Raw genomic sequence first — 25096 nt, 5'->3', positions numbered from 1 at the left:
CTTCTTATCCATTGAGAACAGTGTGTTGTTGCAAGGCGTCTCTTATGTAACTAAGCACAGGCTTGGCCCGAATCACGAGGTATAGCAATAGTGGTTTTAGAATGGAGGATTCCAGTTATGTTCGTGTGAATTTAAAGACCTCAGTGTACCAGATTTTGGTTAATGTTAACTCGCAAATGGCTTATTGGAATAAGAAATCACTGAAAAGGCAACTAACACTTCAGCATTGCATTATAAATAAACAATTTGACCCAAAAAATGCTAAATCGTTAGGCGTTTTAAGCTTAACCTTTAACTGAAAGAGTACATAAAAGAACATACTACTCCTCAAAATTTAATAGAGATATTGACAAATTTATCTGTTTGAAATGGCAAAGAAACACTTACATCAGTGATGGGCTTTAAGTTTCCAGAGGCTTTGCATTCTGCAAATGATTGCAAAAAAGGCCATTTTAAAGGTTAAAACAAACGATGATTCATTCACAGTGATGCTTCTGTTTTGTATTTTTTATTTGATTTTTCTGTCAAAGGCATGATAAATTCCTTGAAAAGAAAACCGAAAAAGAAAATTAAACACAGAAAAAGGTTACAGTATTAAACTTCCATCTGTTTTTACATTAAAGCATCAATCCTTCCGAAATGTTTCTCTTCTCCATTAAGAAAACCTGTTTTCTCCAGAAATGTCTAAAAATATGACCCACTGCCCCTCTCTCTATACAATGTATGCACAGTAATGTCTGCCATTTCTTGTTGCCTGAGACCAACAGTCCACTCAACAAAAGTACTTTTGATAAATTCTTTGCTCACGTTCTAAGCCTATCTTCTCCAGCATGTTCCAGGTCGATTTACGGTAATACACAACTCCGTTGCGCGAAGCCGAGGTCTCTGTGACGTAAAATGCCATCTGAAACCAATACAACGATTCACTGTCAATCCAACTTCACACAGATAAAGACCAAGTTGCTGGGAACAGATTGCTTGCGGGTTGTGTTTCACGTGAAAGGCATCAGGAGGTTGCGAGAGGTTAGAAATGTATCACAAACTGCATGTGTTTTTGATAAATTAGGCCAAGATAAACTTTTGAACCGTGCACATTTTTCAACTGTCACAGACCCTCAGGAATATCAACACAGGCATGAGTGTATTGAGGGTTATGAGGTTGAAGCTTCTTATTTCAAACTCTACTTTCAGTCAAGTTTTCACGATTAAATCAAAAGCAATTACGACCAGCATGAGAAAAATGAAATCTAAGTTTTGCCAAAAAGTGCTTTTTGGGGGGCTGTTGTTTTGTTGTTCGCAATGGTTGGTTACTGGTTTTTAAAGACTTGTTCCCTAGTCCTTCAAATTATCAAATTCTTTCTTCACACATTAGAGTTCATCCACTTGTGTAGCATTCTAGAGAGAGAGAGGGTTTAACTGAGGTCCATTACATGTCCGTTCACAACAATAAGCAGGCAAATTACTAAAATACCCTCGGTTACCATCACTTCCACTCAGGTATGCTCCCATGTGCTGACATGTTACCATTCTGTGCACATTTAGATGAAACTGGCCAAGTGTCCTTCACCAAATGCCCAAATAATACAACCACACTCAGGGGCACATTTCCCTCATGGGAAGACGCTACCACATTTTGTACACATTCAGATGAAAGTGGTTATGTACCCCATACCAAATGTGAAGATGTATGCTCCCGAATTTTGTGCACATTCACAGGAAAACTGAATGCACTCTGGATCACAAGTATTCAAAACCATGCAGTGTGCACCCTACAGCACCATCCACGATCTTTCTGCACTATGATACCTTTAGGAGAGCCATGACGTAATCTGACATGATCCAAGAGAGTAGGCTGGACACCATCCGTCGCTGCATCATGACATCAGAATGACAAGGCGAGCGACCTTGAAGCTTCTTCAGCTGAGTCCACTCACAATCCACCCCCTGATGCATTGTAAAGGAGATCACAGTACTTACACTGCTTTCATTCCTGAGAAATTTAGTTGACACAAGACAAGCCTAGGAGTACTTCCCGGAATAACACCATTATTGTAGGCCCATTCCTTCAAAAGTTTACTGACAGATTTGTCTTTTTTAGAGGGGGTAACTAGTTATAAAGGCAATTCTGTGAAACTGGAAACTCTGAAACACTGTGAAATTTGTAAAATTTTGAAACGTGTTCGTGATCATATCATAAAAAACTTGAAGTGAAAGATGATCAAAATATACTATTCTCTTAAATAAACATGCTAATTCACGAAAGTACATGTTCACTGGCATTAACAAAATAGAACTTTCGGCTTTACGTTAATTTTCTTCGTGAGTTGCTCAGAGTCCAGCTTTTCACTTTTTCCAAGTTTAGTGAACCTTTCCACAAACTTGAAGAAGGCCCGACGATTGTGCATGGATCCCCACACTGGAAATGGCATGGCCCTCAACAAGACCCCCCTCAGGAAAAGGAACACCCTCCAGGGTTCCATGGTGTTATTCAACAGGTCTTGTAGGGTTGGGGATCCTTCGCTGGCGACCCCTTGCCTCTGGGTTGGGCAGTGAGCGTCTAGAAGGGCAGTGATGTTTGTCTTCCTGTTGAAGAAGTGATTCGAAAAGAGCGTGACACTTGTCAAGTAATCTAAAAGTTTCTATTACACCACAAACGGACTCTGTATTAAATTTGTGTGACCTGTCAAAGCTCAGTATCTAGAAGATGAAAATGGTTTACTTGTGAGCGACCAAGATCTCCTTCAGAAGCATCTGCATTGGGATGAATCGTCGCCGTGTTCTGAGAATCTGCAGAAGCCAAAGAAATAAAGGCAAAGTTACAGAAAAAATATTTTTGAAATGATTAGGTTTGAGTAGGAACCTGTCCTCGTGTTTTTCCATTACGACTCCAGTTGACTGTTTTTCCCTTCAGCTTTTTCACCTACTGACGCGCGATCATCATGCATGGAAAAACAAGTTTCTTTCTTTTTTCTACATCTCAAAATACGGCTCTACGACGAGTGGCTGGTAAAATTCCTTTTTTCCCAGTGTTTCTATGAGGGCAGCAAACGCAATGGGCAAGATAAGCGACACAATTCTACTGCTTTGTCACATATGCTGATCCACACGTCAACATAAAGGGTTTGCAAAGTTGAAAACTTACAAGGAGTTTCCAAGCTTGAACTCTCAAAAACTGGTACTTTTAAAAACTTTATTCATTTCTCAATACAACAGAGAGATCTCATACATATATTACAGAAAAATGGTTTTGAAGAGGTACTGTGTCCCAAAATTCAACATCTAATTATAAAAGACTTCACCATGTCTGTCACTGAATAATTTTTTTACCTTTGTCCTGCCCTGTTTGGCCGGCTTCAGAGCTGTCTGTGCTGGCATCACACTGCTGAGCAGCTTCCTCGCTCCTGAATTACTGGCTGGCAAGCACTCCAGAGGATCTGTAAATCAAACATAAGGAGACGTCATTGTCTTTAAATTGCTCCTCGAAACACCATTTGTGACCCAACCTCAGAAAATGGCTCCGAAGTCATCAAAGTTGTTTCTGAATTACAGGCCTCTAAACAAATCTTGCACAGTCATGGAGTTCACAGATTTGAGGTCCACTAAATTAGCTTGTGACCCTTTTCATGCTTTCTAGGTAACAATCTTCATAAATATTTCTCAATGAAGGGCAGAACAACAAAGACAGAAATTTAAAAAAATTTGGCGATTTGGAAACCAACTATGTCCAATGTCAAAACAAATTCTACACATCTAATACACACGGACATTGAGGGATTAAGTCATTAAGGCTCATTTTTTGATCTCGTCAAATCTAGCTACATGCCATTTATGTTAAAGTTTTAAAAAGATACAACACAGCACAACAACATGGAATCTTGTGTCAGGGGTGGGGTGGGGGGTTATATTTTACGCTTTTTTGACAAAAGCAAAAAATATCAACATTATTGAAATGAAATGGGAAAGTTTTGCAAATAAAACCAATATTACTGTGAGAGGAAAGCCAATCTTAGACCTGAAGTTGATATAAACGAAAAGGAAAAAAAACAACAGTAAATTAAAAGACAAACAAAACAATGTGGAACTCTTACGTGATTTGGGGAGTGTACTACAGCCTTTCTTGCAATGACAGACACTTATCATGGTAAATGACTTGGAAGCAACATCTGGCCCAGTCTTCATACTGGCTGGATGATGGAGAGCCTTGGATGGTCTTGAGACCAAGTCATAGATCGGGACACCTTTGACGTAAGGGGGGAAGGGACGTTCGGGGAAACATTTCAACAGATTGAAAAAGTACCGATGAAAAAATTGATTTCTTTTTACGTTGCGGCGACTGTTCACTTGATGAGTTCGTAAATCAACAAAGAAGTTGATGGATCAATAAATACATTGTTATATCAGTCAACTATTTTATTGATACTTTAACTGATATGAAGAAATCATTAAGTGATGATCACCCAATTAACTAATTCAGTGAATAATTAACTAATTAAACCCCCTTTTGCTGTGACCGTCAAAAATTCCTTCAACTTGATTTCCCCCAGTACACAGACACGTATGGGAAATTTGACTGATAGGACAACTGTGTCAAGAATGCATCTTTGCATGGGAGGGTTTTTAACGAATTCAATACTTAATTTATTATTAATTAATAAATCAAATTAATTACTTAAATGATTAATTAAGTAATCAAAGAGTGTAAGCAGTTGTTCTTAAACTAAACAGTAACAATGCCTACAACAACCAGAGAGTTAAACTGGGTTAATCCGGTCAAGTTTTAGTTAAAACTTATTAACGAAGACAGGGACAATAAAAAATCCCATAAAATTACAGTTACGAGTATCTCTCTTCCTTGGCAAGTGTACAAACTTAGCTTGTACACTCCGACTTTTTTTTCAGGCCAACAATCGTTGGCTAGATATTCAAAGGCGCATGCAAACTCACCACAGACTTGGATGTAGCAAGACGGAGGAGCAAACAGAAACACGGACAGGTTGACCAACAAGTGGAGCATGACCTCATCACCAACCCTGGCCAGGAGGATCTCCCAGAAGGGCATCTTCACCAGGGCCTGGTTATTTGATTCAGGAATGCCCCATTCCTTGGTCTAAACAATTGCAAATATGGGGAGGGGGTTGAAGGAGTTCATCATTAAAACAAAATTGCGTTTTTGTAAACAAACGTCTAAGTAGCACATTAGTAGAATTTTTTAACATAAAATTTCTCCAAGATATCCTTTCATTTGTGTCACATCATAAGGACAAAGCGTTTGTAACATGGGAATTGCAAGCTATTGCATAGCGACCATCTTCTCTGGAATAGACCGGTTCTTTTGTGCCCTTCTTATCCAATGAAAACAGTGTGTTGAGGCAAGGCGTCTGTTATATAACTAAGGAAAAGCTTGCCCCGAATCATGAGGTACAGCAACTGTGTCTCTAGTATGGAGAATTCAAATTAGGTTCACGTGAATTTAAAGAACTCAGTGTACCAGCTTTTATTCCAATTCAATTTGCAAAAAGCTTATTTGCTAAGAACAAAGTCTTAAACATGGGAATTGCAAAGGAGGGGGTGTAAAGGGGGGCCTTTTCCCACCCCAGGAAAAATTTGAAAAATAAAAAATGCGACAGAAATGGAGAAAAGAGGGGTTGAAAATCACCAATTTGCTAAAAAAACAACAAATAAATAAATAAAATAACCTCCTTCCACTATCAGTAGTTAAACATTTCGTTGCTGATTAGTGTTTTGCATACCCCATGAAAAATCTTTCCTCCTACAAAAAAGGGGGTCCCTCTCCCCTGGAAAAATCCTGATGACACCTTGGTTGATATATAATTGAATTGTTATGATGTGTTAAGACAAATCAAAAAAAGGTAAGCGCATTTCTGTATTGGAAAGGTGAACTAAGATTACGGACTCACTTGAACCTTTCCAAACAGCAGGACGTTCTTCGTCATGGCCACGCCACGTGATCTCAATATCTGAGCAACAAAAGAGACAACTCTGCAAATGATCATAGATTTCTTAAATTATCTGGAAACAGAACGTAACCCTTCAGTATGAAATAAAGAATGCAGTGATGGATGATATTATTTTGCAGTCTCAGGATGACTTTTTGGGGGGCCCTGTTTTTCACTCCCCTAAGGATGATACGCCATATGAATACTCCAGTTTGTGTACCCTCCATCAACACCTGTTCAGACAGATTGATATACGGAAAAGTAATCAACGTTTACGGGAAAAAGCACCAACAAATAAAAGTGTTTATTGTCTGTGTTCCAACAACACCACATTGTACACTTACGTGAAGGCATGCCGCCACGAAATTCAATGCAATCCTCACCTGTACGGCCTTGGCCACGACCTCCACCTGATGGGAACAATGCCTGAAGTCTGTCTGTAACCCGAGCTGCAGGGCACCGTCATGCTCAGTGAGGACAGTCGTTTGTACAAATGTGCGAAAGCTGACAATTTTCAAAGTGGTTAATCAAAACGTCAAACAAAACTTATAGTAAGATGGCAGACCACAGTGGTCGGCAAACTCTCTTCAGTTGGAACTAAAGAGATTAAAAAAACATTTTCTTGAGGTATGATAAACCAAACATTTCTTGATACTTTAGGAAATTTTACTATTATCTGTACATGTACACAAGTAATAATAATAAGAACTTATTTATCCCCTGGTTACCAGGGAACACAAGACCCTTATTATCATTAGCCTTGCTCACCAGGCTACAAACATTCCTCAAACCATTTCAGCTCCCTGGGGAATGTACAGCTTGATGTCACCATTTCTGCTACCGGTATCTGGGGGCAAATGCCCAATCAAACACAACAACCATCTCTGCCCTCACAGGTACCCACTCATATACTTCTGGTCAGAGAGAGGCAAGTTCGAGTGAATTAGCCTGCCCAAGGACACAGCATGTAACCAGCTACTGGATTCGAACCCCTGACCCTATGTTTTTGAGTCACAAATCTATAGCTGCTAGGCTGCTTGCCTCCAGAGGTGTTTAAATAGTGCTTTGTTTATCGTGATCTTAACTTCCCCAACATTTCTGGAAGGGACATTCCCCAACCCTGAAAGGGTTACTGTGACCTTGTAACAACCGGGTTGGCAGACAGCAAGGCAGACTAGATTGAACCCCCGTCTAATATCTTGGCTCTTCCAAAACCAATCTTTAAGAAACGTGGCGTGAATGTAAACACATCCATGACACACTGTTTTAATGCATTAGGTGATCTCACCCCCCAATTAAATCAATCAATAAAAATGAAACAATTAGGATAATAATACTGAAAATGATAGCATCCTGTAAGAGTTTTATTTGAACATGCTGAGGATTATTAATAGGAGACTGGTGAAGTGGATAAAAATAAAGGGCAGAGCACCAGTAACACGGTATTACCTTTGCTGTCCACAACAATTGGACATAAAAAATCTAACAGATCTGACCTCCCCCTCCCGAAAAATTTATGACGATAGTCTGCCGCTTTGAATATCTGCTTAAGATCAATTCAACCCAAGAAAGAGTTTTGTTATTCTATGCATATGGCCGTCATGCATATCAGCTCGTGCATAACTCAGGCCATGTCGACGGGGCAAGTTAAGACTTTTGGCCAACCTGTGTAGGAAGAAATGGGCATTTTATGAAAATGGTTTGTCCTCTTTGCATAAAACTGGTGTCAAAATGACCGCTAGACATCAGCAAGAAAATTCCCAATGACTCAGCATGACGTCTCCACCTGGCTCTTTTAGGGTCAATCTCTTGAGTCCTCCAATATTCTAACCTTGCATGGGAACCTGATGGCACATTCTTTATACTTCAACTTTTTAAAGGTATCAACCCCACGTAAAGTAGTACAAATTTCAGTTCATGCTACCCGCCGACAGACTATTGTGCATGCTGTAAATAGAAAGATGGTTAACTTGATGCATCTTTTAATTCCACACAAACAAGATAGCTCTTACTTGCCTAGGTAGATCAAATGTTTGCAAAATTCTTGGAAGTGTTTTACCACCAACACAATACTGAAATTAATGTCACCTTTTTTCAACCGATGCTTGATGGCAGCACGTGCATGCATACACACGTTCCCTTTGCTTTTCCATAACAGCCTGCAAATTAGCAACTCTTTCACAAATAAAAAAGGTACGAAAAAGGATTCCTCATGAAAACAAATGACTGCTGCTACTTATAGTCTAGGCGTTTCTGAGAGTCTTACCCAACTTTGTCTTGGGGTTGAATAAGACCTGGACAGCCGACTGCTTCCAGATATTCAGACAGAGTGAAGGTCCTTGGGTATACTTTCTTCAATACTTCCATCTGAACAAAATAACTGAAACAATTTCATGTTCCAATTATTCCCTACACGCAAACAAGCCAACATTTAGATACCTCATGAAAAAGGGCAGCTATCAGTCAGAGTTGCTTCAACTTTAATGATAAGCAATGACTTTGGCCCTTTCGATGCAACAAATGCGGTCGTACACAACTCCAACATTTATATTAATGACACTTGTGACAGCACTGATCAGATAAAATAAAACGGTGAATGCGTTTGTTTTTCATCTGATGCATAAATAAGTTAACAGTGGTTTCTTTTTTTGTATTAAGGTTTTGGTACCTTTTCTGAGACGGCTATTTGAAAAGATGCTGCTAAGATTTGCACAAAGTACAGGCCAGGTTTGAAAGATGTTTTCGTCTGCAACGCCAGTGTTGACACTCAATTATCATCAAAAGTTCAACTGACATTTTCACTAAATGTCCAAAGAGTATGAAATATTCCTATTACTATGAGCCTAGCCCTACATGTACGCTCAATCAGTGGGGCTATGTACACACATATAATGCAACTGGTGTTTAGCTTCTTTTGATGGAATAAATTCCTTTATTTAAGCAACCCATTTTTCTAACACTTCCTACAAGGCAACTTTATCATTGCAAACTAAACAGTTTCACACATGCCTGAGTGTGCGCATGCAAGAAATAAACCTATCTAAAGAATTTTAACTTGAGCTTTAAAATGCTATAAACTAAAATAGCTCACAATGAATGCTTGGGCACTCAGAGGTTAAAATCAGCAAGCAACTCATTTCTCCACAGGAAAAGGCCAGTTAATTTTTCTTTTAATCTGTCAAACGTTTATTGACAAACATGGAGTAATGTTAATTATAAGCCACACATATGCCAATTCATCATATTCATCAAGGACTGTTGTAAGCTAAGAAATTTTTTTTAAAGAATTGTGGGATAAAAACAACAGGATAAAGAAGTCCACATGTAATTGGATGCACCCCCTTCCAAAAATATGGATCTTAGGGGACGGAAAGACGGGCCACATAGTTTTGAGGGTAAACCTTAGCTGAGACTTGATAGCTCGTTCAAGCTCGAGCGTACAGTATGACTGCATGCCCCAGGCACGACGAGCATGATGCTAGGCATATGCTGGTTTGCCATCGTCTGTGAGCAGGTGAGACTTTGACAGCTCTTGTGTCCGAGACGTAACGACAAAATAATTTAAATATTTCAAGCTCAACCGAAGTTACCCGCTGAGGGATATGTAGGAGCATATGCCTGTCTCATTCAATTTACCTGTCATCACGAAAGTCAACTAAAAACCAAACTTTCACCAACTTTTTTAAATTCTGCAGACGGGTTTTACTTTTTCATACAGGCCGCCATTTTTAAAGTCAGTCCGGTCGCCACAAGAGGGCGCACGGAATCATAATTTTTCCCTACTTATTACTTCTAGCCAATGAAAAAGGCCGGAAATGTGGTTGCGGATATGGGTTCCATGCCGCTGTAGTACACTAATCCAAGTGATAATTTCTCTCGAGGAAAAGGTCCCCGTCAGTTTCTTTTAAAAGGGGATTGTTGGCGTTTGATCGAAAAAGGGTGGGACTGTGTAAATATAAAACAGGATTAAATCCCTGGTTTGGAGGGCTTCCATCTGAGGGCAGAGATGGTAAAATTTCAGTTGAAAAAAGGTCTTAAGTGCCACTTAAAGTGGAGGGATACCAGTTGAAAAACTGCCACTTGCAGGCTTGAGAACAATCATGGGGGTGGATGGGTTTTGTTTTCTGTGAATAATTAAAAATGTAATTGGCTAACCCACCGCAATTTGAACAGATATCGAAAGATTGAGGACAACACAATAATTAACTTTCTGGTTAAGAAACGTAAGCCCAGTGCACGGCGTCAGCTTCCATGTTGTTAAACCCTAAACTTTGTTGATTTTACACTGTTTTAATGGGGCTTGAATTAGTGAACTACACTCACAACGGGAAGTTTAAACAACGACCATTTGGTGCACCGTGTTAATTTTCATTGGTTAACTGTGTTCCAAAAAAATCCATCCTGGTTTCCAGGTCAAATCAACGCCAAATAGTCGTCTGTCGAACTTCCCAATCAGTTCATTGATTTTGCGCTCAACAAGGGAAGTTCGTTCGTTCCTATCACCAATGCCTTGGAAGGGCAAACGCATGAGGTAATTTTTTTTGTCGGACACTCAGTGGTTGGAGTGCATTTTGAACATAAGACGTGCTCCCTCAGCAAGTAATCCACAATGCCTTGCGCGTCTGTAGCAGTGAAGTATTTCCCAGGGCCCTGTAAGGCCTGTGGGGATGATCGAACACTGAAACGCGGGGGTTACAAAAGCGCAACAAACTACAGCAAACAAACTTTGATTCTTCTCCCTATTTCAATAATGACCTTTTATTTTTTAAAAAACAATTTTGGTGCATAAAGAAATAAGTGCACAGTGTGTGTAGAAAAATACAAGACATCCATGTAAGATTCTTCAGCAAACTATAGTCACAAAAAGCTAACTACTCCAAATAAGAAAAGAGCAAATTCATTGAAATATGGACAAAACCTTAATTTCACATTTCCTTACAGAAGTGCACGATTTACAAAAAACCTTGATTACCAATTCTAGCCAACACATGAGGACACCTTCAAATAACCATGTCTCAAACTAAGAGTTTATGCTTTAAAGGTGTGTTTTAGAAACACACGAAATACTTTTAAATAAATTTAAAAAGTTGAGTTAATGACATTTCCTTCGTTTACAGAGTCATAGGGCTCAAGTCTTTCCTAAAGGCGACCCAGAAAAAGTTTATAACTGAATTTCGGCATTAACGCACAAAAAACATAAAGAAATCTACACCTGTACATGCATTTGCACTTAGCTCACTGGTCCGGTAAACGTGGGGTTTGAAACTTGACAAATGTCTTCCAAAATGTGCAAAATCAAATGTATAAATGCCTTCGAAAATTTGTCCAATTATTTTACTGGTAAAAGGGAAAAAGAAGGGGAAAAAATAAAGAATTAACACAAAACATGGACGAAGTACCAATGGTTTTATATTGCCCGATGGGTTCACTTCCAGTTTGTAAACCATACCAACTCAGCTCAAAAGCCTAATACAAAGCGCTGGATCAAGCACACCCGGTACCCAACAAATCACTGCTTCATTTTATAAGAACACAGTGATAACTAATGAAGTGCAAAATACCTTCAAGTGACATCAATATAATTCGCTAGAGGCAGGCTGACTTTGCCCAGGGATTCCACACCAAATTGAAACATTTCGCCCAAGCAATGTACAATTTTAACTTCCGCATAATTATGGCACATGGGCAAATGATTCAATTGGGAACTGAACCCCACTCCGGGTTTAAGAGGGTAAGTCCTCACTACGTTAATTAATGGGGAAGTTTCCTGTTATTAGGCAAATTGGTCCTGTGGACTTCCTGTTGTCTCCGCAACATTTTTGGTCCCACAAAAAATCGGTATAATGACTAAGGTACGTACCCACAACTACGGAACAAGTTTCCAAGCGTATGCCCAGACACCTCCATTTTTAAAATCAGATTTAAAGGTTTACATGCACTTTGGGCGTACAAATAATTCTTTATGTACCAACCAAGACCGTGTTTTTCCCCGCTGAGGTAACATTCAAGATGGAATAATTCCATAGGAAACTTAGTGCAAATCAAGGCTTTCCGTGGTAGCCATCTTGCAGTGCAGCTATTTTATTCCACAGCGAAACCTCCTCTGTGCATTCCCTGTGGAACAAAAGCACTGACCTCTCAGATTGCAGCCGTGCAAACCCTCTACAAGATTTTCTAAAAAAAAGGTTTAGCCTGAACTTTTCTCATTAACTCGAAATGATCGCATGGATGGGCTCCACACCCACTCAACCCCACCTGAGACAAACTCCATAAAAACGAGACATATTTTAGTCGAAACCACGCAACAGATGCAGTAATATTCATCCTTTTAAAGAGAATTCTAAACAAAAATAACAAACATGAAGGGACCAAAATGGGGTGTGTGTGTGATCCTGAGGAGGGAACATCAATACAATGAGCAATCAAGTATATTAACTACTATAACCAATGTACCCAAAAGTCAATTTTTTTCAAACAAAAACTGCATAATATGCCAAGCATCTTCAACTCCTTATGTAAAAGTAAAAAAAGATACAAGCGTGTAAGCCGGGCTGACCAATCACAGATCAGCTCTATGCTGGGTCACTACATTTAAGTTGCCCGCAGATTTCAAATGCGTCAATTCAATGACGGTTCAGTTTTCGAATCGCACCTCTCACCGAGATATACTCAGCTTCTCGTAAAACTGACCAGCGTCACTCAAAACGCTTTCCCGCTAGAAATCTGCTTTAAAAGAGGAAGAGAGCTTCCTCATCGGATGCACATATTATCTCCCGCGTAAATATGGTCTCCTACATAAACACTTTCTCCCGGATAAATCTATTGCTTACATTTAACAAATGCCAATGATTTTAATAACAAAAAGCGATCCGTGTTCAGAGTGACTTTTTACCCGCCTATCATATTTTCAGAATCAGTCCACATTACCGCAAATATTCTTGCTAAGTCTTTGGACTGACAACCTGAACAGATGCGTGTCTTTGGCTTTACAACTTTTACTGATCAAAATTCTAAAAAAGGCCACGGTATTATATGGCACAATGAGTAAAGATTTTAACATAACTTTTTTTTTAAATCTCAAATGCTAAATAAAAAATCCAGACTTAAAAACTATGTCTCGTAACCTGGCAAGTGCCAATACAAATAAAATATAAATTATCTAATTCTTCCAACCTGGCAAGTGCCAAGGCAAATAAAATATACAACACATCTAATCTTGCAGCTCAATATTGAGCAGAAATATGTCGTAAAATTCAAAGTAGTAACTACCATGGGTCAAAGGTAACCAAACAAATTTGCATTTCTTCCAAATTTTAAGACAATATAAAATAAGCCAATCCACAGTCAGAAGTAAATCGCTCCTTAGTAAACCTGGCCGCTATCTCATAAATACATTAAGAAAAATAAGAACTCTTGTATATTACGAATCGTATTTACAAGATTTTGGTTAAAACGTTTCTGAGCATGCTTCCCAACAATCTTATGGTCTATTCAAATCTCTGCTAAGTCATAGCAAAATGGTCCCATGTATCAAGTTGTGTCACGCGTACGACAATATGATTCAGTCAACAACTTACAAACTATGTGGTCCTTTTCTTGGCCAATCATAATTCAAGACAACCAGCTGATAGAGCTGGGTACAAAAATGTCAATTACAAATCGCTTTCATAAAGTCATGATTATAAAGACTGGTTGGAATGGTGGTCATGAAACAACATTATCGATATAATACGGCATGATACTTGGCTCATAAAACATTAGTGACAGAGTCTTTAAATTTTAACACAGATGAATTGGAGACCCACTCGTACTTTAAAAGAGGGCCCAAATGGGGACAATTGTTAACTCAAAATCTTTAAATTATCATGTACTTAACAAATTACATCCCTAAGGTATCTCTAAAAATACGTTAAGTATCAATCATCCCTGACTCGTATGATCTGTGGGCAGCCAGAATTTTGCTGGTACATGTACCTTTAAGAAAGCATACAAAAAGCAAAGAATTTGGAAAAAGCAAAGGTCAGGCTTAACTCTGAACCTTCCCTAAAGTTTTACCTCAAAGAGTGAAAATATCCCGTTGTTGAATCGGAAACTGAAGAAGATTCTCGCAAGTGTGACTACGCACCCAACTAACTTGTAACTTTTGCAGTTCTCGGTGTTGGGCGACAGGGTGACTGGGAAGCCTTCAATTAAACTCATGATACCTTTTGCTTCTGTTTTTAATTTTGATTTTTTGACCTGATATGATGTCACAAAAAGTGCGCACAACTTACTTTATAAACCCATTTGATGTGGTGTTCAGAGTAAAAAATCCAAACAAACAAGAAAACGAACCTAAACCATGGGAGAGAAGAAAATGAGTTTAACATCAACGATGCCAAAGTGTACAGTGCAAGGGCTTGGCTAGAACCATTTCGTCCAGTCATTCCAAAGTCGCTTTTTAAAGGCAAAATAGTCCTCAATTTTCCATTGTTTTGTTATACATTTGTTATACACTAATACATTTGGGTTTAGGAGTTTGCTGTCAAATTGCGGTTGGCTTGCAACGGATATAACAAACACACTTATTTAATGATTCCATGATTTGAAATGTGTCAGAATTTTTCTTCAGTCCACAAAACAATACCCAAACCCATACCTGCATAAAATGGTAAAAACTGGTAACATCAACTTCTGGGTGGCATTTTGCATGTACACGCACGGCAATGTATACATATAGCTGGGCATTACTTATTGCTGACAGATGCGACATCACAGAAATTCCCCCTGCGCGTACTAACGAATTCGGCGACCAAACTTACAAGCCATTACTGTTGGGCCAACCTGTGCACACGCAGGTGGTACGCGCACGTTACGTTTCTCTCACACCAAAAGGGTGTCATGAATTGCCAAAATGCACGCTTGGTCCTAAGTTAAAACCTGTGCGTAAATGCGATGGCCCTGCAGGCATGGCGTCTTCCTGGATTTGTTTACATTAGACTGCTCTGGCATTTTACTCGAACAAAATCAATTTGTAATTTGACAGAAGTGCAACAATCCCATACCTTTCAGATTCTAGGGTCCAAGAAAAGACTCCATATTAAATACCAGGAGGCCCACAGGAAAATGTTAATGCCTCATACATCCCTAATATTGCGTATGTAATTACAACAGTTAAATTACAGCCTTAAATGACTAGGATATACTCAAGTCTTATGTTTCGCAGATATAAAATAAAGATTTCTTTCATATTTTAAACCTCCAGATATGTATCAAAAAAGGTTAAAATACAATGTTGAAATTGACAAGGTATGTAAAAGTAAACTTGAATCGAAAAGTCTTTAATTCGCACTGAAAGGCTATTAATTACTCAGTGAGGTTGAATTGTAAAATCTGGAAAAAACTGCCTGCTGCCTACATTCTACATTGAGGAAAAACGATGCCCTGAGTGCACTTCTTATTCAAGAAGGAATATGAGCTCATGGCTGGCTATTTCCACAGCTGCAACCATGCTCGACGACTGAACAAAAAAAACTCATGGTGCAAATGTGCACAAACAGGAATCAAACCCACATCTTTTTTTTTGGTTAATTTTCTTAAACTCACCGACATAACATGGCCAACCACTCAGCTCTTATGTTGCAAACACCAGACAAAGCACATCTTTCTATCCAAATATCGTGCAAAATATTCCACGTGTGGGGATTCGAACCCACGACCCTTGCCTTGACAGCTCAGCCTCTACACTACGATGCCTCACGACACTGACAAAAAGCTCCATTTATGGCAGTTCATCTTTTCTTTCCTCCTGCCTTTTCACAATCCAGTATTTTAAAATCCATCACATTCAGAATGATTCAAAACTTCGTTTCATACTGTTTTCAAACACAACGAGGCCCTTCCTGTTTTTAAAAGACCCTGAAAGTGCACACTGAAAATACGTGCCACTGTTTTTCTTTGCAAATGCAAAGATTTCTGCTACAATGGCGCAACGGTTTTCCCATGCCGTTGAAATTGCTTAAAGAGCAATCACAACAAAATTTGAGAGTGCATTTCAAAAGATGAACGATTATAAGAAGTGGTTTATATTTATATCCATGGCGTCACCTCTCAGTTTCACATCAAGTTTTTCGTTTTTGGGATCTTCAATCAATAAACCAAGAACCCTGTAGTTTTGGAATCATGATTCAGCCCTATTACTCAGGGCTGAAGTAAACTTCTAGAAATCAAGAGCCATCTCAAAGATTGCACCAAGCCATAAGCGACTGCTTCTCTGGCTAAATTCAAGTAGCCAACCACCATTCTGAATGTGCCACTGCATTCAACAATTATTATGAACGACATTTGTGACTGGCTCTAGGAAAATGGGTAATAAGTCCCCGGATTCAGGTTATGAGTTTTTGATATGGCTGGATTTTGTACATCAAGAGCTACAATTTGATACATGAATGACCCCTGCAGTGTGCTGCATTCTGGAGATACACAGACATTTGTATATCCACATTTTCAGATTCAATAAAAGCACTTTTCGAGAAAAAGCTCATAATGTGCAGTGCTTAGAAACACAATGCTATGTAGGATTTCCTACTAAATGATCAATTTTTTCATTCTTTATTCATCAGTATCCATGTTTGTAGTCAAAAATTCTGAAAATATAAATGCTACAGAAACTATTTAAGGAAAAAACACAAAATCACATTTGTGAAGAAATGTTGCCCTCTCCAAAAGAACAGGCCATAACATGTTTTGGCACTGCCAGACTTATTACCCTTTTTTGCAGAGCAGGTCACATTTTACACTTGCTGCTGTGACCTTTCACTTTAAAGACTACAGAGGGCACTTCAGGTCGGTGAACGGTACACCCACTATAACAGTGCGAATGGAATGATGCAACACATACCTTCCTCCACTGTAACAATAGCTACAACTTTTCACAATTCCGATCAGTTTACAACCCCTTAAGGGGCTTATTCCCACGAACAACTTTAACCACTTCCTGCTGGGTGGAATTTGCATATGCGGGACGAGTTCTCGGGCGATTTTCAATATTTTGCATTTTCAAAAATTCTTCAAAAATTCCGAACTTCATTTACTGGATGCTTACACCCACACAAATGATTGCCTGATGGCTACTCTAATCTGACAGGCAACCTCCATTGATGCCTAAGTACTGCCACCAGGCCTGCCACCCAGTAAAGAGCGCCCAGATTGTGCGATGTTGTGTAATTTCCTTTGTTCCTGAAATTGGCTCAGTGCGTTGCTGAATGGCAGTGGTGTGTTTTCAAATCCGGCCAGATTAGCATGCAGTAATACTGAATCGCTCATTGCTGGAGTGCTGAAGCACATTTGTCCCGCTGATAATCCACGGGTGCCTAATGCCGCAAACATCAGTATACTGTTTCAAAACAATGACAGATTACCTCTGCTAATGCCAGCTAAAAATGATGGCAATACCCAGCAGCTCGGTCTTTTGTTCTGAGTACAGTCTTCTGTGACAAGGCCCAACTCCTTTGTCCGATTTCGGATCCAAGGTACCCGGTACCGGGAACACTGGCACGGAGTGATTAATCTGTGGGAAACTTTGACCGCAAGCCACATCCCAGCAGCAGTCAGCAATAACTTCTCAGGAGCAAAAAATAGGGGATGAAGTGAAATCCATGAAACATCCACTTGGAGGCATTAATTACGGCAAGAAAATACTCTGATTTTCAATAATTTTTAAGTAGCTTACAACACGTGAGCTTACAAAGCGTGAGATCCCTCACAAATGGCTTCGAGTCTGAGAGTATGTGAATTTTGCACTTTGTATGCAGCACTGAACAGTAGCGAATCCTGACTGGTTACACCTCTGACAATCCACAAATTTTGGGTCCGACATCTTGAAACCTGGAAAAATCCTGAGAAATCGCGGTCCTGACAGAAGTACAAGAACCACGATAAATGACAGACTGATTAAAATCAATTCGTGAACGGTCATCAACGGTTGGTCTAGTCTACGAAATCATACGAGGGTACGTCAGACTGCTGGATAGCATTGTGCATGGCAACGCACAGCACGGAGTTGGAACCGCCACATTTCTCCGAGACTGAACGCTGACCATGCCGGATTCCAGCTTGGAGGCACGATCATGGAATGACTGGTGCTTTAACCCACGGCCGTGTATCCAACTTGCTGCCCGCTGTTGCCGCCACATGGATGTTTGTTGTAGCTGCAGCCTCTCTTCCAATCTGCTGCATAGAGGGTTCTGCTTGGCAGCGCCGCTGCTAGCTGTACGACGGCCCCGGCTGTTCGCCGTCTCTCTTCTCCAGCTCCTTGATTGCTTGTTGGATGCGCTTGATGTGCCCAACTTTGGTCACTCCAATGTCCTGTGAAATAGGGGTGCAAAAAACAAAACAGAGAAGAAGAAATGACTATCCAATCTGTAAGATAATACGTTGGGTGAGGGCAAAACCTGTTATATAAAATTAACATCTCCCAATGCAAAAATACATCTTGAAAATAGTTCGCGGTACCCGCTGCTTCATTTGACTCGGACCGGCCAGCCGACCCCGGCAAGCTCGGTGGTTAAGACATCTGCACTAGTAAGCAGGAGGTCGTGGGTTCGAGTCCCATCCGAGTAAGCTTGTGAGGTTTTTTTCGCAAGCTCTCGGACAAGCACTGAGCATACAGTGCTTATTAATATACGTTGGGTAAGGGCAAAACCTGTTATATAAAATTAACATCTCCCAACGCAAAAATACATCTTGAAAACATATATGGCATTAGTGACAGAATCTCACAAACAAGTCTTAGGGACTTTTTTCACCAGTTATTTTCCCACAGATGTCTTGATGAAAATGGACTTTCAATATTGAGGTCCGCCATTGATTTACATGGTGCAAGACATTTTCAAAGGCCTGTAAATCAAAACAGTGGCTCTGGTGACTTGCAACTCACGTCGTTAGGTTGGCCTACATAAGCTCAACACACTGTTCAACTCCATTTACCACACACTTCAGGGTATGCACACATTGTTAGCAAATGAAAGTCTTTATGTGAAAGAGAACGAACACAGAATAAGGACTTCCAGAAGATTTGAAAAAAAATCTGGTGCACGGACAAGATCACACAATTATTTACACTTCCACATACTAAGAATGTTGCAGGATTCAAACTGCAACAGGTCTTTCCCACGGGACACCACCTTCATAGGAAACGTATAACTGTGTCTTCGATGCTAGCAGGTGCACATGCGAGTAATGTGCAATGTTTTTTGACATCTGTAAATCTGTAGAAAGTGACGTCTACTGACTGCAATACATGTGGTAGAATTGAACCTCCTTTCTTGGCAACTCAGAAAACATGGGCATGAGAAAAGGCCCACCGTGACAATCTGGAAAACCAAACAAAGTTTGGTGGAGGTTGGCTCTCGGTCCTCTCTAGCCTACCTTGAGGTCTCGTCTCTCCAAGGTGAGCAGCTCGGATCCCCTGATGTCGTTGCGGATGAAGTTGTCACGGTACTCCCCGAGGGACAGGCTGTCCAGCCAGAGGCCAACCTGCTGGGGGGTCCAGGCTCGGGACGATTCACCCGAAGCTGAAAATAACACCCCACAATTTTTTTTTTAAAATTAAAAGAAGTCGGTCAAACAAAATGTCCCTCAGTCTCTCAGAGAAACCTTCCTCTGAGACTAGACAGCCCTGTATTTGCATCCACAAAATGCATTTTTATAATTGCAGGTCAAGCAAAATCTTGGATCTTTGGAATTTGGATATGTCATTAGTACTTTATAACACCCAGGTGCTGATGTAACCCTTCCTTAAATTAGTACTACAGCCTCCCTTGACAGCTGTTTCAGCACTGTTAAGACTTGAGGTACCCTTATCTTTAATTGGTACTCTTCTGAAAGGCCATTCGCTTTGTTTGCACAATACAGCAATGAAAAGATTTGATAAAGGGTACGGCAAAGCTTTAAGTGTGAATCCCCCATCATAAAACTGAACCAGGACTTGAACCGCAGACCTTGAACAACTACTCCAGTGTCCTACCAACAAGCTTCAAGATCTACAATTGGCCAACACAACAAGTCTTAACCTAGGCTTTGTCAAAATCAATCGGCTGTGGCTGAGACTAATGAATGGTCTATGAAAAGTGGCTACATCCACCAGCCACTGGCTTGCATAGACAAATATGTTACCCTCGCCTGGGCCATAACTTTTGGACACAGTCTCAGACAGGATCTGAACCTGTGCCCCCTGACATACAAAAGCAGAGCTTCAACAAAGCAGCAGGGCCTTATTTATCATAAATGAGTTTAATCCTAATGCTCCCAGCATTGAGGAAGAAGGCTAACTCTACCATTACTTCACAAAGAGCTTGACGCTCCTTGAAAACTCAAATACAAAGAATGTGCCATTGGTAAAGTTAATCTTCTGTGACAATGACGCCCACTGAGAGGCCTTGGCTGTACTTACAAGCACCCTCTGAGGATCCCCCGGGACTCCCTGGTGCCAGGGCCGGCTTCAACTCCCTCTTGGTCGGCTTCTTGAGGCGCGACACCATGGGCAGCTTGAAACGGCCTTTGGTCCGCTTGATGTAGGCATCCGGCTGCTGGAGGAAGGACAAGCAAACAAACCGATTCATCGGCTGACTCTCCCCAACAAACAGATGCAGTACTGGAGTATAAAGCCATGTCCAAATTGGGCATTTATCTGGCCACGGCTTTGTCTTTACCCATTAGAGAACCCCAACAGACAGCCGAAGCCAGAGACCAAAATGCCAGTGTTGAACATGGTCTAAATTACAAGGCCAGACGGGGGGTTCAGAAAGGTCTGGTTTCAGACCTGACGATGTCGGCAGAACTAGTGGTTTGTTTTCGCAACTTAAATTAAGCTTAAAAGACTCAGGTTTCAATTCTAAGTGCTGGGAGTGTGCTGCTTCCGTGGGCAAGGCATGCAACTTTCTCTATCCCTTCTCCAACTGTGGATCTTGAAAAACTTTGAGCAATTTGAGATGGGACAAAATCTTCCCATCCCAGTGAAACCTCACACAGAAACTTCAGCATCAAAGCTTTGGTAAAAAAAAATATGACACATCTTGTATTCATCAATTCAGTCGGCATTTTAAAAGACAATTCTTTTGTTAATGAGAACAAGGGATGATGTATTTTTGTGAGTGCAGACTCGTGCATGCATGGTGCAGACCAGTTTTTACTGTAACATTACAGCCTTTGAACGGGTGAGTGCTATGCCAGCCCGCCAGCCTCTCTCTGCTTTGCCTGTAAATTGGGACCAACTTTGAACTGAGCTGACGACGCAGCAGATATTTACATGAGGCTCGTCATCTGGGAACCCCAAGGCGCCCTCAATCTGCATGACCTTGCGCAGCTCCACGTCCGTGGCCGAGACGGCGCTGTTGAGCCGGTTCAGGATCTCGTCGCTCAGCCGGGTGGTGTAGGCCTTGGCCGCCAGGAAGAGGCTGGTCTCGCTGTGCAGGTTGCGCACGCTGTTGACCAGTTCCATCAGGGCTTTGCGGCTGGTCCCCTGCGAAAGGAGTGGACAAAAACAGCGTGCGTGTGTGTAGGGGGGGTCACACTTAAACTAATCGTGGCTCCGAGTTGATGGCATGGACAACCGACATAATAATCCACATCTGAACAGAGCTGTAGTACCTGCACCAGTGCTATGTTACTTCATGTTGTATCCATTGTGGCTCATACTCACGAACAGGTACTCAACTAAAACTCAGCTGTCACTTTTGATAGTTTCTCAAATTATGAGCCAAGCACATGAACAAAAAGGGGCTTTGGAGCTAATGAGCTAAGGGTGAACGCTCTTTACGTGAGTTGCTGGTGTAATACATGCATGAACAGTCTCCATTGAAAGATGCAATAAACCCACAGGGTCGGAGACCCCTGATGCGGCCATCTACTCACCTCTCCGACTTTCTCACTGCCCCAGAATCGGTCCATGGTGGTGGTCACGAACTGCGTGTAGTGCATCAGGCCAGACTCAATGGCCCGGTTCTGCTCTGCAGCTCTTTGAATGCTGGGGAAAAAGTCACAGATGGCTACTAATGAAACAACATGATCTGGGTAGGAGCAATCTTTCCCTTGATGCCGTTCTTCATTAACTCTACGGGTCGTGATTCCGCCAAGTTTAATATGATTTTGCATACACCCTAACAGCTGTTGGTTTAAACAATGACAATTGACATCATTTTAAAAGCAAAGCTCTGGAAAAGTGCGGGGCAAAGTTTGACCAGGAGTACACCATGACTCAAACAGACAGAGTATAAAAGCAATCATATCATATCCCATTGCTCAAAGTTCCTGATAATAGATTTCTTAACAAAACAGCAGCTGATGCTCCAGTGTTCTGCTATAGAAATATCAAATTATCTAGCAGGAGCCTGAAGGTTTGGACATCTGCATTTATAAGGTCCTGATGGCAACTGCTCGAAACTGACAGTTGGAGCTTGAGGTAAGAGCCGAAGATGGAGACAGAGTGGTAACTTGGAAATAGCCTTTCTTTTGAGGCAATCATTCGCTTACCACGTGACCAGGCTGTTGACCGTCTCGCAGAAGTGCCTGACCAGCACTACCTCTTCATCCGACAGTGGCTGCAGCTGCTTCCACAGCTTCTTGCGGTCCGTCCATGACTTCAAGGTGTTCTCAAAGGCCTGGGATTAAAGGTTAAATGTCAAGGGGTCATGATATGCCACCCTCCGTGTGCATACCTCCTGTGGAATATTGGTGCCTTTTCAATGTTATAACAAGGTATTTGGGCTACGATAGCACAACTGCCTACTGATGCATCATTTGATTCATTGAAACAAATACTGCCCACAATGGGTAATGCACGGAGCAACTACTGACCTTATCCCTGACCAGCATCTGCGCCCTGTTCTTGTGGATGATCTTGATGAATCCTGGGGGCTGGACCCAAGCCTCTCCGTCCACCTGCACTGGCACCCCCTCCTCACCCAGAATGGTGATCTTTACCACGTGACACTTTTATTATTTAAAACAGAGAGGGTCAAACAATAAAAATGAAATTAAAAAAATGCAATGGAACATCAACTCAATATCAACATATGATGGCTCCTTCTATTTATTAGAACCAGGTTAGATAACTCTTGAGGTTGCCCACTTTTTACTTTAACAATTTTCTTTTTAACCACTGACATTTTGTCCCTCGGGGCCAAGAAAGTGAAGAAATGTTCAGTTTAAGAGGTGGGAGGAAAACCCCAGATGAATAATCTGGGGTAACTCGCGAAATCAGGTAGGGACTGAAAACCCAATCCACATGTCAGTCTGGGCGGGATTTGAGCCCGGGCCGCACAGTTGGAAGTTGAGGAAAGTGCCACTACATCAACATATAATACCCAATGCAAAATTCAAGTACTCACAATTTCTATCTGAATACTCACAATTTCTATCTGAATACTCACAATTTCTATCTGAGTACTCACAATTGCTGAGTATTCTCAATTTCTATACGAGTACTCACAATAGCTGTCTGAGTACTTACAATTGCTATCTGCATTCTCACAGCTTAAGTACATTACAAGCCTCTCAGCTTCATCTAACAGCCGAAAAGGATTCAAACTGCTACTATAAAGACATCCCTTTGTTACTATTTACCTGCTGCTAGAAGTTGAAAGTACTCGTAGAAACTTGAGAAATGTTCTTGCAAGGTGCTTGACTACAGCTCAGAGGTGCTTACCTGGGCTATTCTGTGATGCTGCAGTGTGATCATCCGAGACACGGCCATCTGCATCCCGCCAAACACCGCTACCACCTCCAGAATTCGGTCGTCAAATGAGGGCGCTGTAAAGGTCTGAAACATCACGAGTGAAAACGTGCAATGCAATAACTATTAAGCGATTTGTCACTTTGGCCATGAGTACTTGTTAAAAGTTAAGCATTTCCCCTAGCAGCATAAAAAGCCCTGTAAGCTCACAGGAAAATTATATTTCGAAAAAATCTTATGTCAAAGAAAAAAACAACAGAAAAACCAAACTCACTAGCAACTTGTATTGAATTGAAAAAAAATAGAAGTTAAAAAAAGTTGAAGAATGATCACCAATGCCTTTCACCTGTCAAAGCCACAAGAAAGAAAAATATAAACCAATTGCAAAAAACAACAATTGATAATCTTAGAAAATGGAACTCTGCCTTCTCCCCCAAAAAACAAAAAAAATCAAAGAAGTACTTCAGTGAAACTCACCTCGTCCTCCTTGGTGCTGCCCCAGAAGTTGGCCCCGCCCATGTAGCTGGGGATGTTGAGGACCACGATGCCTTGCAGGCTGGGCAGCGGGATGCGCTGGCCATCGCACTCCAGCTGCACCTTCTGCTCCAGGTTGCGGTAGGTCCGCTGCAGCAGCTCCTTGCCGCCCAGCACGCCATACCACATCATGTTCTTGGTCCGACTTGGGAACGGTGACAAATGACGATTTTACGACATTAATGACAACGACATGACACTGTACGACATGAATGACAATGACAACGTAGCACCGACAGCAGTGCCAATGGTGGGCATGGTAGCATTAATGTTGCGACAATGAACAAGGAACTTTGTGACACATCATAACAATGACATTGCAAATGACAATCTTTTGAGACAATCATCAGTTTTTCTACACTTTCTCCAGGCACAGGCTGTTAACAAATTGGTTAACGCTACAGCAGCCATATGGGCACCTTCTGTGGCTAGCCATACTGAGTGGACCTGAGCTAGCTTGAACATGACTTCATTGTAAGTACATATACTGACTGGCTACCAGCAGCAGGAGTTGTGGCTTAGTGAGTGTACTTAGGCTACGTCTTGTCAACTTGTTTAGTACAGCATTTTTAATGTTCCTTTCAATTGAGAACTTCTTGCTGAAAAAACACTTCCCCCCAATAAAATGGATGTCAGGTACATGTAAGTCCTATTTTATTTTCATTTCAGCCTACGACACCGTCTCGATTCAAAAGAGAAGTACGCGATCCTGGCCTTACCTGCATTTCTCTGGGTGCTCCTCTCGTTTGTTGTGGAAATCCAGTGTAACTTTAGCGTCCAGGCCGATGCCGAAGTAGTTATTCATCACGCAGGTCTCTGTGTACCCCTCCCTGAGAGGAAAAAGAAACACGGAGCAATCTACCCGTGAGCCTGGCAAACCACTTCAATCAGTGCT

The 25096-nt window shown here is 41.0% G+C and overlaps 2 protein-coding genes across 16 annotated transcripts in view; both read right to left on the bottom strand.

Moving 5' to 3' along the window:
* Positions 1–9913, bottom strand: part of tert (telomerase reverse transcriptase) — a 39921-nt gene extending 30008 nt beyond the window's left edge. Inside the window, exons 1-12 of one of the 6 annotated variants that reach the window (XR_015427611.1) lie at positions 9594–9913; positions 8224–8337; positions 6341–6461; positions 5919–5978; positions 4945–5107; positions 4089–4238; positions 3328–3434; positions 2720–2787; positions 2307–2583; positions 1807–1944; positions 808–904; positions 388–425 (exon numbers count right to left, since the gene is read on the bottom strand). Coding sequence is in view for 4 of the 6 variants with exons in the window: in XM_087145360.1 (XP_087001486.1) it covers positions 388–425; positions 808–904; positions 1807–1944; positions 2307–2583; positions 2720–2787; positions 3328–3434; positions 4089–4238; positions 4945–5107; positions 5919–5978; positions 6341–6461; positions 8224–8324 (1320 nt within the window). In the remaining 2 variants the exon portion in view is untranslated. Of the gene's footprint in view, positions 1–387; positions 426–807; positions 905–1806; positions 1945–2306; positions 2584–2719; positions 2788–3327; positions 3435–4088; positions 4239–4944; positions 5108–5918; positions 5979–6340; positions 6462–8223; positions 8367–9593 lie in introns of all 6 variants that reach the window. The other 5 variants (XR_015427610.1, XM_087145360.1, XM_087145359.1 and 2 more) reach the window with 5 other exon arrangements.
* A 769-nt stretch (positions 9914–10682) lies between these two features.
* LOC110980790 (diacylglycerol kinase delta-like) overlaps positions 10683–25096 on the bottom strand; it is a 137816-nt gene continuing 123402 nt past the window's right edge. For 9 of the 10 annotated variants that reach the window (XM_022237753.2, XM_022237751.2, XM_022237755.2 and 6 more), the window contains 10 exons: positions 24921–25031; positions 24145–24346; positions 23641–23754; positions 22791–22925; positions 22467–22594; positions 21849–21960; positions 21244–21456; positions 20389–20524; positions 19365–19510; positions 10683–18302 (listed from right to left, as the gene is read on the bottom strand). In XM_022237753.2, the coding sequence (XP_022093445.2) occupies positions 18201–18302; positions 19365–19510; positions 20389–20524; positions 21244–21456; positions 21849–21960; positions 22467–22594; positions 22791–22925; positions 23641–23754; positions 24145–24346; positions 24921–25031 (1399 nt within the window). In that variant the 3' untranslated portion in view covers positions 10683–18200. The remainder of the gene's footprint in view (positions 18303–19364; positions 19511–20388; positions 20525–21243; positions 21457–21848; positions 21961–22466; positions 22595–22790; positions 22926–23640; positions 23755–24144; positions 24347–24920; positions 25032–25096) is intronic. The other variant, XM_022237752.2, reaches the window with a different exon arrangement.

Source organism: Acanthaster planci, linkage group LG14, assembly GCF_054643075.1.
Source record: "Acanthaster planci isolate LZ-2023a linkage group LG14, COTS_SCS, whole genome shotgun sequence".
Classification (NCBI taxonomy): Eukaryota; Metazoa; Echinodermata; class Asteroidea; order Valvatida; family Acanthasteridae; genus Acanthaster; species Acanthaster planci.
Note: the sequence above shows the minus strand (reverse complement) of the source record. Positions and strands in the feature narration are given on the sequence as shown.